At 43.3% G+C, this 17,567-nt stretch overlaps 1 protein-coding gene across 3 annotated transcripts in view; it reads right to left on the bottom strand.

The window, feature by feature from the left end:
* atrnl1a (attractin-like 1a) overlaps positions 1 to 17,567 on the bottom strand; it is a 163,393-nt gene that overhangs the window by 92,043 nt on the left and 53,783 nt on the right. For all 3 annotated transcript variants that reach the window (XR_009923973.1, XM_062401750.1, XM_062401749.1), the window contains 3 exons: positions 11,451 to 11,681; positions 11,204 to 11,341; positions 1,174 to 1,267 (listed from right to left, as the gene is read on the bottom strand). Coding sequence is in view for 2 of the 3 variants with exons in the window: in XM_062401750.1 (XP_062257734.1) it covers positions 1,174 to 1,267; positions 11,204 to 11,341; positions 11,451 to 11,681 (463 nt within the window). In the remaining variant the exon portion in view is untranslated. The remainder of the gene's footprint in view (positions 1 to 1,173; positions 1,268 to 11,203; positions 11,342 to 11,450; positions 11,682 to 17,567) is intronic.

A 17,567-nucleotide genomic window follows, 5' to 3' on the forward strand; every position in this document is an offset into this window, starting at 1 on the left:
GGAGTCACTGCAGGGTTGTGTAAGGTCAGTGAGAGGCAGCAGGGGGCAAAGGTCAAAGTTTAAAATATTCTCATCGGACCGAGTGTGTGTCTTTGTGTGTGTTTATCATATGTCATAATGTAAACTTGACAAAAAAAATAACCACACAAGCATTTTTCCTGAATATTTCTTAGTTTTTCCTCTAATGATAAAAAAGTGAATTAAATTGCAAATAAAATGGAAACCTTTCTTCAAACATCAATGTTACTAATTAAAAGATGTGCGATTAAAGTGGGATAATCAGGAAATATGACATTTAGTTATTCTTAATTTGACTTGTTGGTCCCAGGGACTCTTTATAAACATGAATGACATGAAAGTGAAGCTAAATCATCTTGATCGCCCCCTGTTGGCTGACAGTAGTACTGGTCATAAACTCTGCCTCCTCCATTTTGAATGATAGGACATGGCCAAGTATCACCTGATAAATGAAAGTTTGTTTTGCCGCCTCAGAGTTTATTAACCCGTTAATTGTATTAAATGTTTCCACCAGTAAATACAGGAGCGGTATTTGAGCCGGAAAACATCTGGCCCGAATAAAGTGAACTGTGATACGAGAGGAGATGATTTCAGACTCTAAATAAACAGATTAACTACGGAGCTGTAAAGTAACGGGAGCTTTTACAAGCACGAAGCAAAGTTAAGAGCATTGAACACACACACACGCTCAGTTAGCTATAATCAATGACATCACAGTTTGAACAGGGACTCTGATGGCTTCAGTTTGTTGTTTCATTGTACTGTATGAACTGTACACACACACACACACACACACACACACACACACACACACACACAGTGCTCTGCTTTCTAGCCTCGCCTCCTAGATTTATCGATGCAGCAATTTTCAGGCTGTCTCTGTTGTGCGTCACTCGGCCAAGCCATTTAGGATAGTGTACTATACTGGCACAGTCAGTGGAAAACACACACACACACACTGCAAATACAAACACACACACACTGCATACACAAAGACACACACAGCAACCCTTTAATTTAACGACCGATCATAAAACAGTCACTGTCAGATTTAGACACTAGTGAAAACATATAGGATTATTTTTAATATTAAATAGATCCCTTTCACCTAAATCTGACAGACTGGTCCTTTAATGGTTGTGGTGGTATACTCACAGCTGACACTGGTCTCCCTTGATGCCCTTGGTGGTGCAGAAGCACTTCCCTGTGTTGACGTGGCACACGTTGGCATGACTGTTACACTTACATGCTGCGAACAGACAGACAGAGACAGAGAGGACGTGTTAGGGTCATCGTGAAATCTATTGTGAGACAAGGCAGCAACACACAGCTTCTTTAAGGAGAAGTTAAGGAATGAAGGAGAAGTGGAACCAAGAGAAAAGAGGCAGATCACTCATTGTTCTCATGCTGCACTAACAGGTGATCAGACAAGTTTCACTCTTCAACAGCAAAACTGAGTTTAATGCCCTTTTACCTCCATTAACCTCAAAACGTATTAATCCCTTTAAATGATGCGTTTCCTCAAACTGAAAACTGTCAGAAATGGTTCCTGGATAAAACAAACTCTTTGCTGGAGATTCAGTGTTCTGCAGCAGGAGAAGTTTCTCTATTTCTTTCTCTTGGAATAACACCTTGGTTTGTTTTTGTTAGTGAAGTCTTTATTCTGTGTAGAAATGGAGAAATCCTGGAAACCGTTCGGTGTGAGTTAACATCCTGGGGAAACGGGGCTTTTTGGAAGCTATTTATCTTTGAGGTTTTTCTTTAAAGCTGTGGTGATTGGTGCATCTAATCTTTTTAACTGTTTTATAATGAACGACCGTGATGTGTCCGTCTGATTCACCTGGGAACCGGCCTCTAATTTAGACCCTAAATCACTTCTGCATGGGGCGAGTGAGACGAGCGAGAGCCTCGTCCTGCTTCCCTCCGCAGGAACCGACTTCGTGCTTTGATGTAATTCTTTCCAATTGGCTCAAAGACAGGAGCTGCAATAAAACAGTGTTGTTCTCAGGTCAAGGTAAAGCCAGGGCACCGGCAGATAATGAGAGGAAAACAAACTCCCTCCTCCTCCTCCTCCTCAGAAGAGAAACTGATTCCACTGCTTACACAGAGCGAAACCAGGTAACAGACGTAAACGCTGCTTTAAATATTAAGACACACGCAGCAAGAGGAAACCAAGGTTTTCAAGGTGGAGCATTTGAATTTCAACAGGCTAAAAGTGGAATGGATGTTTTTCAACTTGAAATCAAACGAGCCGAAACAGGAGGAGACGACAATAACATCGCAGAAATACAATTTCAGTCCATTATTTGAAATTACATTTCCCCGTCGCACGGAGGGAAAACCTTCCCTCAGACGCATATTGAAGTGTAATGGCTTCACAGATAAGAGGGAGAAGAGGCTTTTAAACCTGAGATAAAAGACGAATCACCGGTGTGTGAGGAGCCTGCTCCGGGTCGGTCTGCGGCTCACACGGAATTCATTTTGAAAACAGTCAGAGGCAAACAAAGGACAGAGTTTAGAGACATTTAGAGACAAGACTTGGAGACACAAAATAAACAGAGGCAGAGAAGAAGGCGGCTGATTTCACCGAAGCTGCTCTCAGATCAGACCTGCACAGAAATGTAATTTCCCCCTGAATGTTCTGCATGAGAGAACACAAATGTCTGAGCGAGTGGACGCGTTGATGAGGTTTCTAACACGTGACGGACGTGGAACTGGACGAATACAAATATCTCAGGATGAAGAAGAGGAGAAGCCGTACACGTAGAGGACGAAGAGGGTTCTGGTGATGAGGGGCCGACGCCGGTGTGGACGAGCTGTAAACAACAACACTGATCTTTCCACAGCTGAACTTATAAGTCATGTCCGGCCTCCTGCTGCTCTACAGGCTCCGCCCCTCGCCTGGATGTTCCCCACATGTTCCTGTTGGTGTGAACGAGTCGGACCCAGAACACATGACAAACAACAACCACAGAATGTACCTGCACATACTTTTTCAGGAAAGAGAGTTCAAGTTTGAAAACCATAAAGTCAAAAGCCTCGTTGTGGGATAAAAGAAAACACTCCATCAGAGACCCAGTGTCTAAACCAGTCGCTCTGTGACAGAAGAAGTTAAATATCAGAGTCGATTCTCAGAGTGAGAAACATAAACTCTTCCCCCCCCCCCCCCCCTGTCTTCAAACAAACATGAAACCTGTGTATAATCCCCTCAGCAGCAATCACCATGCTGCTTCCATCCAGCGGAGAAGTCTCAGCTCCCTGCTCCTCTCTCTGATGAATGTCTGGGTTTAAAGCTACTGCAGCGTTTCATCTGCAGTTACACACAGACAAGTTACAACTGCTTGGAAATCAAGGATTGATTTGGGAAACACGCTCACATCTCCGATCCAATAACCATCGAGCTGAGGGCGAGAGGAATTGAATCTGTCATGGTATTAATCTTTGTCGAACCTGACATTGAGCCAAACAGTTAAATTTGAGCAATTCATTTTGTCTCATTTAACAGCTGCTGGGGTATCAAAAAAACGAAATCATTCTATAAAGGCTCCAGATGTGAGTTATTTTACAAACTGTTTTACATCAATACAAAGAGGATTGAACTAATGATGAGGCCAGGGGCTGCTCGTACAAACAGGTTGATCTTTACAGGAGGTCAGTCAAAGAATACATATAAATCAGAGCACAGAGATGTGTCTCGGCTCAGAGTCACATCCTGCGGAGGCTGCATTTCAACACAGATTAAATCACAGCAGACTAGACTGTCACATTTCAAAGGCTCCTTCAACTGCAGCCGACATATCAGTGCTTTCATCACCAAGAAACAAAGGCTCCAAAAGGTGGATCCAACCCTGTTTAATTTGATTGGATTTCTTTCCTTTTTCTTTAAATATCATTTCTTACATGAATTACATATAAAACGTTTTTTTTTTTTTCTGTTATATCTTCTTGTGCTTTAAATCAAACTGAAAATAAAGCTGTGCATTATAATTCGTACACGTCTGTAGCATTGAATGAAAAATAAACCCTTTCATTCAGACGCTCTTTTAAACACGGGGATCCTCGAAGCAAAAAATAAGCACTTGACTCATCCGACTGGTTCACAGACACAATCGCATCCGAGTGCCCAGAGGAAGTGAACTCAATTCAGAGAGAGCACAGAGCTGGAGGTGAAGGATGGAAGGAGCCGGGAGAGTCAGAGAGAAGAAGAAGAAGAGGATGAAGAAGAGGAGGAGAGGGAATGAATGAAACGGACGAGGGAGAGAGAGCACATCACGCAGCACACTTGCTGACAACGCAGAAACGAGCTACAATAAAAAGGAAACCTGATCTCTGAGCAAAAAAAAGGCTGATTTGATATAAATCATATTTCCCTAGACTCACGCATGACCCCTGAAGAGAATACAATTCCTCACCCGGCTGCCTCTGCATGTACACACAATACAGAAGATGCCTGTTGTCAGGGTGGGTTTGAATGTGTGTGTGTAGGTGGGAACGAGGCCGTTTCTGAGTGTGAGTCTGTCTGTGTGTGTGTGTTTCCGTGAGAGATGAGGAAATAAGTCAGTGAGAAAACATTAAAAAAACACTGAGAACCCGTTATCTGTTCCTCCGCTCGGCTTCGTCGTCTTATTCCCGAGGGACGAGCACTTAGAAAACTCAAGGAAACTTAATGGGTGCAGGAAAAACAGAAACTCAAAAGGTCTTGTGATGATCTAAGTTTCTCCAGAAGTGTTTTGTGCAGTTGAGCCCAGAACCACATGTGGAGCCTCCTCTGACGCTGAGTCATCGGAAAACACTGTTGACGAGTAAATGACAAATGAACAGGAAAACGTTTGTTTTGCTAACTATCTGCATTAGTGTGGACAGGACGTGAAAAGATACTTAAAACCAAACAATTCACTGTGTTTTGTTTTTTCTTAATGACGTTGAATGACGTCCTTGTCACTAGGTAAACTAGACATTAGCTGTATTTCATTATTTCATGTTTCATTTCCTGAACACGTGGACATATTTGCACATAATTGCACTATTGTTGTTTTATTTTCTCTTCAGCTGTTTATATATATATTTAGATATATATAATTTATTTTCTATTTTAAATTTTGATATTCTATTTTATTCTATTTTATTCTATTTTATTCTATTTATATTTTATTTTATAGGTTGTAATTACTTGAGCATTGCTAGAAGAGAGCCTGTGACTCAAGCATTTCACTGCCAGCGACTGCTTAACGTTATTGTTGTGCATTTGATAATAAAAATCTTGAATCTTGTAACTGCAGGAATCAGCTTCTACTTGCAGCCTGTGAATTTGCACGTTTGAACACGCAGATGTAAATTAGTTAAAGGTTTACTTAAAGGTCACGAACTTCACATGACATCATAATGTATACAGTGCAAAGTGAAAACATGCTGTTGTGCATCATCCTCACACCTACCACAGTGTTGATTGGCCCACAGGTCAGGGTCTGCATGGATGTGTGTGTGTGCGTGCACGCCCATGTGACTGTCATGTGTGAGTGCACATCTCAAAGTGTTGACATGTTCTAATATTACATACAAGTGGCTCCACACAGGCAGGAAGCAGCTGATTAACTACAGCCTCTGCTTCCTCCTCTTGTTTTAAAAGCATCAGGGTGAGATCTGCATCCCACTCATCCAACATCCGAGGATCATACTTTAGGTTGAATGCTTTTTTTAAATGTCATCTTATTAGAGTCCTTTGTTTTAATTGGAAAGGTCAAATACAATGATGTGCTGCAGCATGAAAAATTGTCAATTTCATCAGTAATTACACGAAGTCAGGTTGAAATTAGGAAATCATAATTCGAAGAATAAAATTGAATGAAGTGATTCAAAATAGCAGGTAGCACCGAGCACCACTGGGCTCCCCACATCATGATCAATCACATGCTCATCTCCCTGAACATTATTTTTAAATCTTCAATGTCACCTTCCACCTTCAGCTGACTCGTGCCGTTTCTTTGCGTCTGTGGGCAGTTTGCTCAGATAAGAGAGGACGGAGAATCTGACTGGTTTTAATGAGGAGCGGAGGAGGAGGAGGGCTGAGGGGCAGAGGAGCCGGGAAGTAAAGAGACGTAAGAAGTGAAATACATGTGAACACACGCCCTGATATTTGCATACAAAGGAGGAAAAGGTGATTTTAATAACATCAAACAGTTCTGAGTTTCCCTCCATCAGCAGAATCTGTTCAGCGAACTGTCGACCTTAGGAAAAGGTCTTCAGTCTTTTTCTTACTACAGTGGTTTGCCTCATAGCAAGAGGGTTGTGGGTTTGAACCTAACGGCCGACCAGCACCTTTCAGTGTGAAGCATGTGCTCCTCGTGTCCATGTGGCTTCTCTATTGGTTCTCCAGCTTCCTCCAACTGTCCAAAGTAGGCGGAATGAATTGGTTAATTGCTTAATTGGAGAATTTAAATTGGCCATAGGTGTGAATGTGAGTGTGTGTTTGTCTCCATGTGTGTCCTGGGGGCATCTCAGGAGTCAATCAAGATGTTAAAGTCCATTAAAACCTAAATAAAACCACATTTCTATTCCTAAAATGACAGAAAAAATCTTTTAGATAAATGTATTTTAAGTTGGGTCCATGTCCCAGCTGCTGACAAATCTATACAGACTATAATATGACAGAGGATGTGTTATTCTACTTTATTCAGCGGCGCACGTTGTGTCAGCACCAGAGCTCGTTTTATTAGATGTACGTTTAATGTCAGTTGGAGCCGTGAGCCGTGAAGAAGAGCAGCTTCCTCCCGACGCCACTCGAGTCACAGCCGCAGAGAGACTTCAAAAGCACTGTTCGCTCTGACTGGAGATCAAAACGGATTCAGAAGCCGTTTAAATCGTATTTACAGAAATGTTTGTGTCGCTTCAAGTGTGTCTGTATGTGTGTGTGTGTCAGTAGGTTTGTGTGTGTCAGTCTATGTGTGTCAGTATGTTTGACCGTCAGACAAGGAACACTGGATACTGCTGAGAAGGCTGGCTACACTTCAATACCGCCACAGGGATCCACACACACACACACACACACACACACAACAGGTGAGAGAGTATGTGGCAGCGACAACTGATTGATTGAGACTCTGCAGGCAGCATCACTCCTCTGCTAAAGCTCAACAACAGCTGTCTGATCAATCTAACACACACAAACACACACAGAGACACACACAGACACACACCCTGCTGTCCTGCCCGTCCCACTCTGTGCTGCTGGGTTCCCAGTTCCTCGCAGAGACGGCACTCACCATCTCTGCAGCTCCTGCACTCAACACAGATTTACAAACATCTCCTGCTGCTGCACACTTTGCAGAGGCTGTTCATCAAGTCCCCGAGACCAGGGGGCAGAGAGGAGGAGAGGAGGAGAGGAGGAGGAGAGGAGAGGAGGAGGAGAGACGGAGGAGAAAGAGAGGAGAGAGAGAGGGAAGAGGGAGAAGAGGGAAACAGCACACAAGCTGCAGTCACATGACAGATCTCATGAGCAGGAAACAACTGTATACATTTTTCCTGAGTAATTAAAGATATTTTAAACAACCTAATACAAGCTTACATTCAAGCAGCCCTTTTTTTTTGGGGGGGGGGGGGGGAGTCGTAACGCACTTAAAAAGAAACTCAAACTGCACCAATATGGCAACGTTTCAGATTTCAAGATGAAAAAGTTGAATGATGCGAGGAATAAAAATACGATGCATTTCAACACTAATACGTTTTCAATTCAAGAGAATCTGCAAAGTCAGTGGCGACCCCTAGTGGTGGACTTCAGTTTACAGGTCCCGTCTAGCTGGTATCACCCGTAACTTTCACATGCTTCCAAACCTGTTCCCCACATAAGTATATGACCATAAGAAAAAACTTGTCAAATTATTCATGCAAGAAAAGAAGAAATAAATAAAAGTAAAAGGCAAACTATCTGTTCTGAGCTGCAACGACAGATCGAGAAGAACAAATCCTCCACGATTCAAATCAAACCCTAGTCTCTCTCTGCTTTAACAACGTTATAACATGACTTAACTTCTATTGTTTAATCATTTGATCTGTTTTTTTACACATCTCAGCGAGAAACATTATAATTCCTGTGCAGCTCCACGAGAGTCGCTCGCTGAACTGAGCCGACCTCGTTGAGAAATGACAAAACCTCGTAGTCGAGAGACAAAACGTCCTCAAGACCCGACAGCGACCTTTGACCCGGGACTTTTACGTCTCACACAAGCAGCAGGACGGAGAGTCCTCGAAAACGAACAGGGAGAGAGAGAGAGAGAGAGAGAAGAGGGGAAGAGAGAGAGAGAGAGACAGTATCAGAGGGAGTTGGAGTCATGGAGCTACTGATGTGAATCATGCAAAATTTATGGTAGCAATAAAACTGTGTGTGTGTGGGGGGGGGTGGGGGCGGTGGCGGAGGAGCATTATATTTGAGAATCTGCAAAAGATAACAAGCAGGAGGAGAAATAACACAAACTAAAGTGTTGCCTGGAAGACAATTCACAGGGCAGCGCGGTGTGGGAGCTGAGCCTGAGCTGAAAGATTATCAAGAGAAGATTTCAAATGGAAGCAGAGGAGATGAATCTGGAATTGTTATTCTGGATCTTTGCGAAGTGTCTGACACCATCACACGTCTTGTTCATGGACTGTTACGTTGTTTGTTACGACGCTAGCAAGTAAAGCCCCCCCCCCCCCCCCCCCCGAGCGGACCATCACGACACCACAGCATCTGGGAAACGGTTGTGTAGACGGCAAAGTAACGATTTCAGATTGCGTCCGATTGCGTGGAATGTTTTAACGCAGCGTTACTCTCTCCTCCTGCAGCGCAACTGTGAAGGTGTCCTTAAGCAAACATCGTGTCCTCTGACAAACAGACGTCCAACCTGTCTTCAGCTTCAGCTCTGAAGGCTGCCGTTTGATTTCCAGTCACGGTGCGTTCAGAGAAGAGGGTCACACACACACACACACACAAAGACACACACAGACACACACACATTTGACATGGTTAGTTAATCATCTGTCACGGGGACACAGGGACACGGGGACGGACAGACTCCATCTCCTCTGTCTGTCCTCCGTCCCTTTCCCTCTATTCATCCCTCCTTTATCATCTCTATTCAAGAGCAACTGATATTAACCTTGTACATCTCATCACACGCTTCCATCTCTTCTTCTTTTTCCATCTGCCCCTCTCTGTGTCCACCTCTCTCTCTCTCTCTCTCTCTATCTATCTGTCCGCCTCCCCCTTTCTCTCTCCATCTTCTTTACAACCCCTCTCTCCTCTCTCTCTGGTGGAGACAACGCTGCGTCTCCATCATTCAGCCCCTAATCGGCTACACATCATCACCTCCCGGCTGTTTAGCTCAAGGTAACTCTAACGGTTCCTTTTATTAAGAGAAATACAGAGAGATGGAGGAGGAGAAGAAGTTGAATGGACGGATGGAGGGATCGACAGGGGGGGGGGGACTAAAGACAGAGTTATTATGGACTGTAAGAGGGAATGAAGGAGAAAGTGAGAGAGAAATGATGGAGTTGGTGTGAGGAGGTAAATGAAGAAAAGAGGGGGTGAAAAAAGGAAAGGATATAGAGGAGAGGTAAGGAAATGAAACAAAAAAGGGAGGGGAGAGGAGATGAAACAAAGGAAAGGAAAGGGAAGGGAAGAATATAAAAGAAGGGGTGAGAAAAGGAAAGGAAAGAAAAAGAAAGGACAGAAAGAGCAGAGGAAGGGAAAGGAAAGGGGGGTAGAGGAAAAAGATGTAGAGGAGAGGAGAGTAAAGATTTTGAAAACAGGGGAGAAGAAAGGGAAGGAAAGGAGAGAGATCATAAGAAAATGAAAACGGAGAAATGAAATGCACAGAAAGAGGAGGAGCCTCATGAGGCCGTCCTATCTATCTATCAGAGAAGGAGACGCCAGACAACTCAGGAAATAAGAAAATGATTAAGAGCGATTTAATGTCATATGCTGCCGTCAAGCTGAGATGCACATCTGTCAGGGGGAGTCTGATGCTGCTGTACCTCCTCTCGCTCCATCCCTCCATCCCTCCCTCCCTCTCTCAATCCAGCAGTCACTCGCTCATTCATCCCCCCTGTCCCCCATGTTTTCTCGTTCTCGTATCATGTCCCTTCCTTCAGCTTCAGCTTCTGCTTCCAATCATCTGTTTTATATACACAAGATTATCTGTTGTCAACATTCAACTGTGGGATTTAAATATGAAACAAAAGAAAACAGGAAGAAGCTGCTGTCGGATTCAGAAACACGTTTCCTGTTCCACTCCTCTGCTGACCTCCGTAAACTCTCAGAGAAACCGACACTGGGACCCAGAGCTTTTTAAACGCTGCCCCCATCAGGTTGTTTGGGTTTATTACAATGTGGTTACAATTACTGATCTGTTTTTTAATATTTATGTTTGTTTACAGGAACTCAGAGCCAGAACAGCAGATAATCAGTAGATTCAAAACACAAAAATATCTGTTTCTGTATTTATAATTTGTTTTTATTTTATAACCTATTCAGATCCGAGCTGCCTGCTACAAAGTTAGAAACAACTTCCCTAAAACCAGTTATGTTTTACAAACCTTTGTTTCTCAGCTTTTAAAGAAAAGCAGAATCATTAAGGAGCTTACATCTTCCATCCATCTATCAATCAATAGTTGCTTTTGCTGCAGAAATGGTGTAATTAACAAGAAGATTTATCATTCTTTTCAGTTCAGCTTATTCAATCCACTGTTTATTTCTTTGCATTTGGAAGAAGCCAAAAGTTAAAATGTAATTTGGTTCATGTTTCTTCTCCAGATGATGAGAAGAAAAAGGTTTAGAGACTTAAACAGAGTTTCCTCCCCCCAGGACCAGATATTTGGAGGGTCAGGAGGCACAGCACTGGGAACACGGAGGCTCCAGTTTCATCTATTTCATTCTTCTACTGTCTTCTCCTGCATTTCCTGTCTGTATTAATGTGTCCCTGTCAAAGTAAGACAAAAGAAGATGAAGAAGATCCTGTGTTTGTATCTGTGTGTGCAAAATCCTACTGGTAACAAATAAGGGGACTGATGAAGATGGAAAATTATTCACGGCTTTTAAGAAAACAACATTTACGATTTAATAACATCAGAATACTGTCCTCCTGACGTTTTGCTGATGGTAAAGCCAGAGGATGACCAGCCGCAGGTTCGATTCCTCGTCACCTTTTTCACTCACCGTTGCATTTCCCTCCGTTGATGGGGTCGCCGTAATAACCGGCCATGCAGTTCTGGCAGTGCGTCCCGGCCGTCAGGTTCCCACAGCGCTCGCACACGCTGGCGTTCACACACCTGCTGTGACCGTTACACTGACACGCTGCAGGAAACACACACACACACACACACACACACACAGTTAAAGATGCGTTCAGTGTATAATGTTCAAGGTATCAGAGTGATGTTACTCGTTGTCCAGGTTCACTCACCTGGACACTGGATGTAGGCCCAGTTAAAGCCTCGGTCCGACGTGCACAGGCTCTGGTCCAGCACCATGTCCCTGTCCCGGGACCCGGCCCTGGAGCTGGAGGGCTTCAGGGGCCCCCGGTAGGATCCCTCGGTGCACGCTCCCTTACCGGTGTTACTGGGGTCACCGCACCAGCCGCACTCGGCCCTCTCCAGGCAGTCGGCACACGTCCGCAGACCCGAACAGTTCTGAGCTGGAGGTCAAAGGTCAGAGAGAAAAGCGTTATTTGCATGTTCTTTATTTGGAGCATCACGTGACCTTAAACCCTATTTTTAGTGCTGGAATGTTTATTTCCATCTGCATTTCTGTAAAGTTCCACACGTGCAGATTGAAAAAAACGCTTTAAATCATGAATCTGACCTTATTCTGTCCTTCACTCGGCACCGATGCTACTGAGAAACAACGTGAAGGAACATAAACACAAGTGATGTAATCTACCTCCGCTGATACACGGCTCCTGGTTTTCTACCTTTGTCTTTGACCCTCAACATTTAGAGAGAAATTGACTTTACTCTGTCACACGGTAAAAAAACATTTGTATTCACACGGGGGGGGGGGGGGGGGCTGTGACATTCAAGAAGGCGTCGCTGGGGCAAATTAAAAACAACACTTGGTTTTGGAGTGGAAAACACTCGAGAGGTGACGGGAATAACAAAATGGAGTGTTCTTCAGGAGAGGCCGGCCTCTCTGAGTTCACAGCTCGTCTTCAAACCCCTCAGTTTGCTTTGCTCTCCTTCTCTACGTGATGAATCTTTCCGTCTACACAGTCATGGAGGGGGGGAACAGAGGCAGGGAGGCGGGAGGAAGATGCTCGGTGTGCACACAAGGAAAACCAGGAGGTTGAGAGAAGGCTTCTTTCCTCACAGCCCGGCGAGAGGATTCAAATGAAGCATCAAGTGAAATTAGCATTTTCCCACCAGAAGTTTGTGTCTTTTGAACACGAGTCATTTCCATAAGCCACAGATGTTCCTGCCGAACCCGTGTCTCTCTCTCTCTCTCTCCGTGTCCCGGCTGCTTGAAATACACCTCCTGTCCTCCGAGTTTGTGTTTGCGATACCCCCCCACCCCCCCCCCCATCTGTTGCATTATTCAGCCGCAGCAATGCTGATTCATTTGTTCTCCCTCCCTCTTTATAATTACAAACTTCTGCGCTCCCGTTCTCAGATTCACTCTTTATCTCCTCGACGCCACATTTTTATCCTCCTTCTCCTGGATCCACCCCCCCCCCCACACACCCCCCACTAAGCCGCCTCGTATTCAGAGCTGCTTTCTTCACCATTATTCCCCTCGCCTTCTTCATTTCCTGTCATTTTGATAATATTTCTTCTTATTCATTTTTTTTTTACTTGAAGACACTTAAAATAAAATCACAAAGAAGTTAACTCCACTTCTTTCTATGCGTCTCTTCTCTACTTTCACCTTTTCTTCCCCTGACAGCTCCACTGGATCTTCACTTGAGTCGCGAGTTCAAAGAGAAGCGGTTCAACAGAATATCCCTAATCCACACAGTGGGGCTGCTTTAGCTGGAGAACACATATTCACGGACCCGAGAGCAACTTTAATATCCAGTGAATACACAAGGCCTGTTTTTGAACTACATCTTCAAACCACAACAAGAATGTGATGCTTCTTGTAACGGACACACAACCAGAACTTTTGATTTAACTTGATTATTTACAGTTTCCTGTCCCTGCAGACGCACTGAGCCAAACAAGCAGAGGGTTGATTTCTCACCAAATGTGTGTGTGTGTGTGTGGGGGGGGGTATTTGGGCTCATTCACACAGCAAGTCGAATCAGCGATGAGTTTTACCACAACGAGATTTGTTAAATTTTTCTCCTCCAATGCAGACTTTACCAAATGCATAAAATTTAACTGTAAAAACCCGAGTCCTCAAAACCACATCTTCATGGTTGAGGAGCTGCCATCAGGAAACAGACTTTACACACACACACACACACACACACATACACACACACGCACACAAACACGTCGTCAGGCTCCATCTGTGAACTGAACTCATAAAGACTGAGTTGTAGAGATGTGGTCTGGCTTGGAAAACAGTTTCTTCATAAATGCTTAAAGCTTATTTCGCCAAAAAGCCCAGACTGTTCCCTAACATCACATTTCACCAAAGTGTTTTACTGGATCATGTTTGAAGTGTCTGACGCGGTCACACTTTTATCACCAGCTCATGAGTCTGTTGGTGAGGAAAAGACGAGAACACACACACACAGACACACACACACACACACACACTGTGAGTAGCCATTGGTGCCTCTCGACTTTGATTCATTTATGAAACACGTCAGAATCTGTGGGAGCGAACGGATCAAAACGCTGCGTCTCAGCCGCCTCGCCACAAAAATGACAACATGGGCCCGAGGACGTAAAAAGCAGCTCAGAGAGACGACGTTGGACAAAAACAAATCCCTGCGTGGACGGAAAACATGTTTACGTCCTCAGATGGTCGCTTACATAAATGTGGTTTGTGCAAATATCATAATTCACCTGACAGGTTCGCTCTGCATGCTCTATTTTCAGGAGCATTTCCAGATATCTGGCGTCCTCTTGTCCCTCATGGGATTTAGAAACGTTTCCCTCGTCCTTGTGTCTGAAAGGTTCCAGTCGCCTCTATTTCCCACGAGGGTTAAAAACGTACAACATTTAATGAGTGAAACCAGAACACGTGATGTGATCGTGCTCCGAAGATGAAACTGTCCATTTGTTTGTGAATATTTGTCAAGATAAAAATAGTGTCACTGATTTATGCACTTACAGCAGTTTAAATGCTTGTGTTCCTCCTGACTCACTCCGAGTGTGTGTGTGTGTGTGTGTCTGTGTGTGTGTGTGTGTTTGTGTTTGTGTGTGTTTGTTATGCAGCTAAATGAAACTCTTTCCTGTACCTGACGACAGGCAGTGAGCAAAGAGGCGGAGCAGTAATTTAATTGCCATTTATTGCATTTCACCGCAATTCAATTACGAGTTGAGAGGCTGGTAAATTTAACAAAAAAAAAACTCAACCCAACTCCGGAGGCATTTCATGAAAGATGCTATAAAGATGAAGAAGAATATATTAAACCAAAAGTTTGAAAAGTTTTAACACTTGTTGTAAAGAAAACTAAATAATATGACGATGCTTATGTGTTGAGTTTTGAAGGATTTGGCTCATATGGTCCATAAATCCCTCGAAAAGAAAAGATTATTGATCAAATCTGTTATTCATTTTTAGTTTGGCTGAAGGACAATGTGAGAAAAATGTAAAGTGAGGTCAGTATGTTAAGATATATACTTTCTATTTAAATATATTAAAATTCATTATTTCAGGAACATGAATATCTTTCTCTCGTGTTTTACAACAATCTCATCAAATACAAATCAAAATGTTTTAACTCTGAACCTTGAATATCGAGCATTAACCCCACAAATCCAAATCAGTCGGACTCAAAACCAAACTCAATAAAACACGTGTGTACAGATGAGATGAGGGCTGAAGAAACAACACGCACACGTCAGCTGACTTGTCTTCTGAGCGACTGAGCGGATCAACAAAATAAGATCTTGTTCCTGCTGAGGGGAATTTTTACATCTCATCAAAAATTCTGTCAGCTCAATCGTCTCGGTGCCACGTTCAGTTCATCACTCCAGGTTTGATACCGGGGGTCCCTGGGTGACGCGTGTCATCGGTCTCTATCTGGTGAAATCCATTTGCTCCTGCAGCCGTTTGACAGTTAGCGCCGCTGCAGCCGCAGAAAACACATCTGAGAGCCCACATACATAATACATCAAGTGTGGGAGCCGTAAGAGCTTCTCTCACGCTCCTCAGCAAGCAGGAGGCCACCGAGCAGCACAGAGCACGTGGTGCAGACACACAACACACACAACACACACACACACATGAACGCACAAACACACGTTCAGGCGTCTTGTGATGATTGCCTCAGAGAAAAAAAGGCTATTTCTCTGTAGCTAAACCAATAAAGTCTACAACGACATAACCATCATCTGGCGTGGTGTGTAAGTCTCTGAGTGTGTGTGTCACTGTGTGTGTTTGTGTCTTTGTGTCTTTGAGTGCTTCTTTTTGTATGTCTTTATGTGTGCGTGCGTGTATACTGTGTGTGAAGAAACACAACCCAATCAGTGAATGAGCAAAAGAAAAGATTTTCCTGTACTCTAATCTAATAAAATAATATTTCTGATGTGGCAGAGACCTTTTTATTTCTATTGATGGTCATTTTGAGACTTTAGTTTGTGTTGAAGTCTTCATGTTAAAATCTTTACCATCAATTTAAAGAGGCAACTTTTATTTTGGAGGATTTCTTGGTGATGAGTGGAGACATTTTGGACTTTTAATCAAAAACAGAAGCATTTGCCGCTTTAATTTGAAGTTAACGATGCACTATGTAACTTTTACTGAGCAACAGCGCCCCCTGCAGCCATAGCTGGTCATTAGTACTGTCGTGTTTAAGCGATGAAGTCGTTTTTATGTCGAAATGTTTCGAGAGAAGCCCTGAGAAACAGCGATGGTGGAAAAGTAGGAGCAGGGATTTATATCCTCCATCGTTTCCAGTTTCAGCAGCTGAAGAACTCCAGAGTAGTTTAACCTACAGGAGCTACTGTGGTGACACTGGTGCTTTTAAAACTAAACCTTTGTGGACTTTGTAAAACTCAGAAATATCTTGTCTTTCTGCATCAGCTCCATCCGCAGAACAAAGTGGAATCAACCAGCAGATTCGTAACAAGTGTCTGAACGTGGGCGTCTGATTGTTGCTGCCGCTGAAACTCACACTGACCTTCTGAGCTGAGCACATCTAGAATTCACTTGTATTTATATAACCTATTTACAGACACTGCTGCCCTGCGATACGCCGGTGACCTCGTGTGGATCCCACCTCTCACCCGAAGTCAGCCCCCCCCCCTCAACCCCAAGAGACGTGAAGCAATATCTAATGGATGGATGGATATTGCTGCAGGTAATATACCTTTAGGGATGAGATGCTCCGAATTGTCACTTAACCTAAATTAAGTCAAATCTAAAAAAGAGACAAAAATAAAGTGGCACCATGAAGCTGAACCGAATATCAGCTACAGCTCCTTAAACTTCCAAACTTGAGAGTTCTGGGGCAAAGCTGAAAACTGAACCAATTATTTCAAGAGGTTGTGTTGTGTTGTGTTTATTTCGCCTCCAGCTGACATGAAAAATGGGGCTGATGCACAAAGCTTTGAGCCAAATTGATCTGCTGCAGAAATGACCCACTTCCAATCTGCTCCTCCGCTGGTTCTTCTTACTTTACAATTTAAGGTTTCTGTATAAAACAGACGTCATGAGGCAGCGAGTGTCGAGTGTGAAACAACACGCAGAGAGGATGCAACATTTACATTGGATGCAACACAATGAACAGCAAAGGTAAAAAGCAGCAGCAGTGCAAAAGCTCCCCCGCTGCGTCTGTCACCAAACAACCGACAAAAGAGAGAAGAAGGAGAGAGGAAGGTTTCATTAGGAGAACACTGGAGCTGTGTGTGTGTGTGTGTGTGTGTCTGCTGCCACCTCCCAAAAAATATAATCACCAGTAACAAGACATAAAAAAGTTTCTTTAACTCCAGAAACAAGACGACAGTTCTACAAATTGACCACTCGTCTCACTTAAAAGAGAAATATAAAGTTTTTATGTGACTCTTCTACCTCCACTTTTGTTTTTAACTGCCACAAAAACAGACAAGTTGGTTTCTGTTTTTTATGACTTTTTATTTATATGATTATATATATATTTATATGACTTTTTTACTTTTTTACTTTTACTTGATACAAGTGACGACAGCCCCCACCAAGCTCAGCTGAATCAGGGCAATATATCGCACAAAAAGAACGTGTTAGGTCACAGTGACCTTTGACCTCCGACCACTAAAGTTCAATCAGTTCATATCTGAGTCAAAGTGAAGGTTTGAAGCAAAGTTGAAGAAATTCCCTCAAAGCATTCTTCAAATATCATGTTCATAAGAACTACCAGACATACAATTATCAAATTAGTTGTGTGACTTCAAAACTAAATATCCCAAACCTCATGTTAAATCAAATGTCT

The sequence above is a fragment of the Platichthys flesus genome, chromosome 12, assembly GCF_949316205.1.
Source record: "Platichthys flesus chromosome 12, fPlaFle2.1, whole genome shotgun sequence".
Lineage (NCBI taxonomy): Eukaryota > Metazoa > Chordata > Actinopteri > Pleuronectiformes > Pleuronectidae > Platichthys > Platichthys flesus.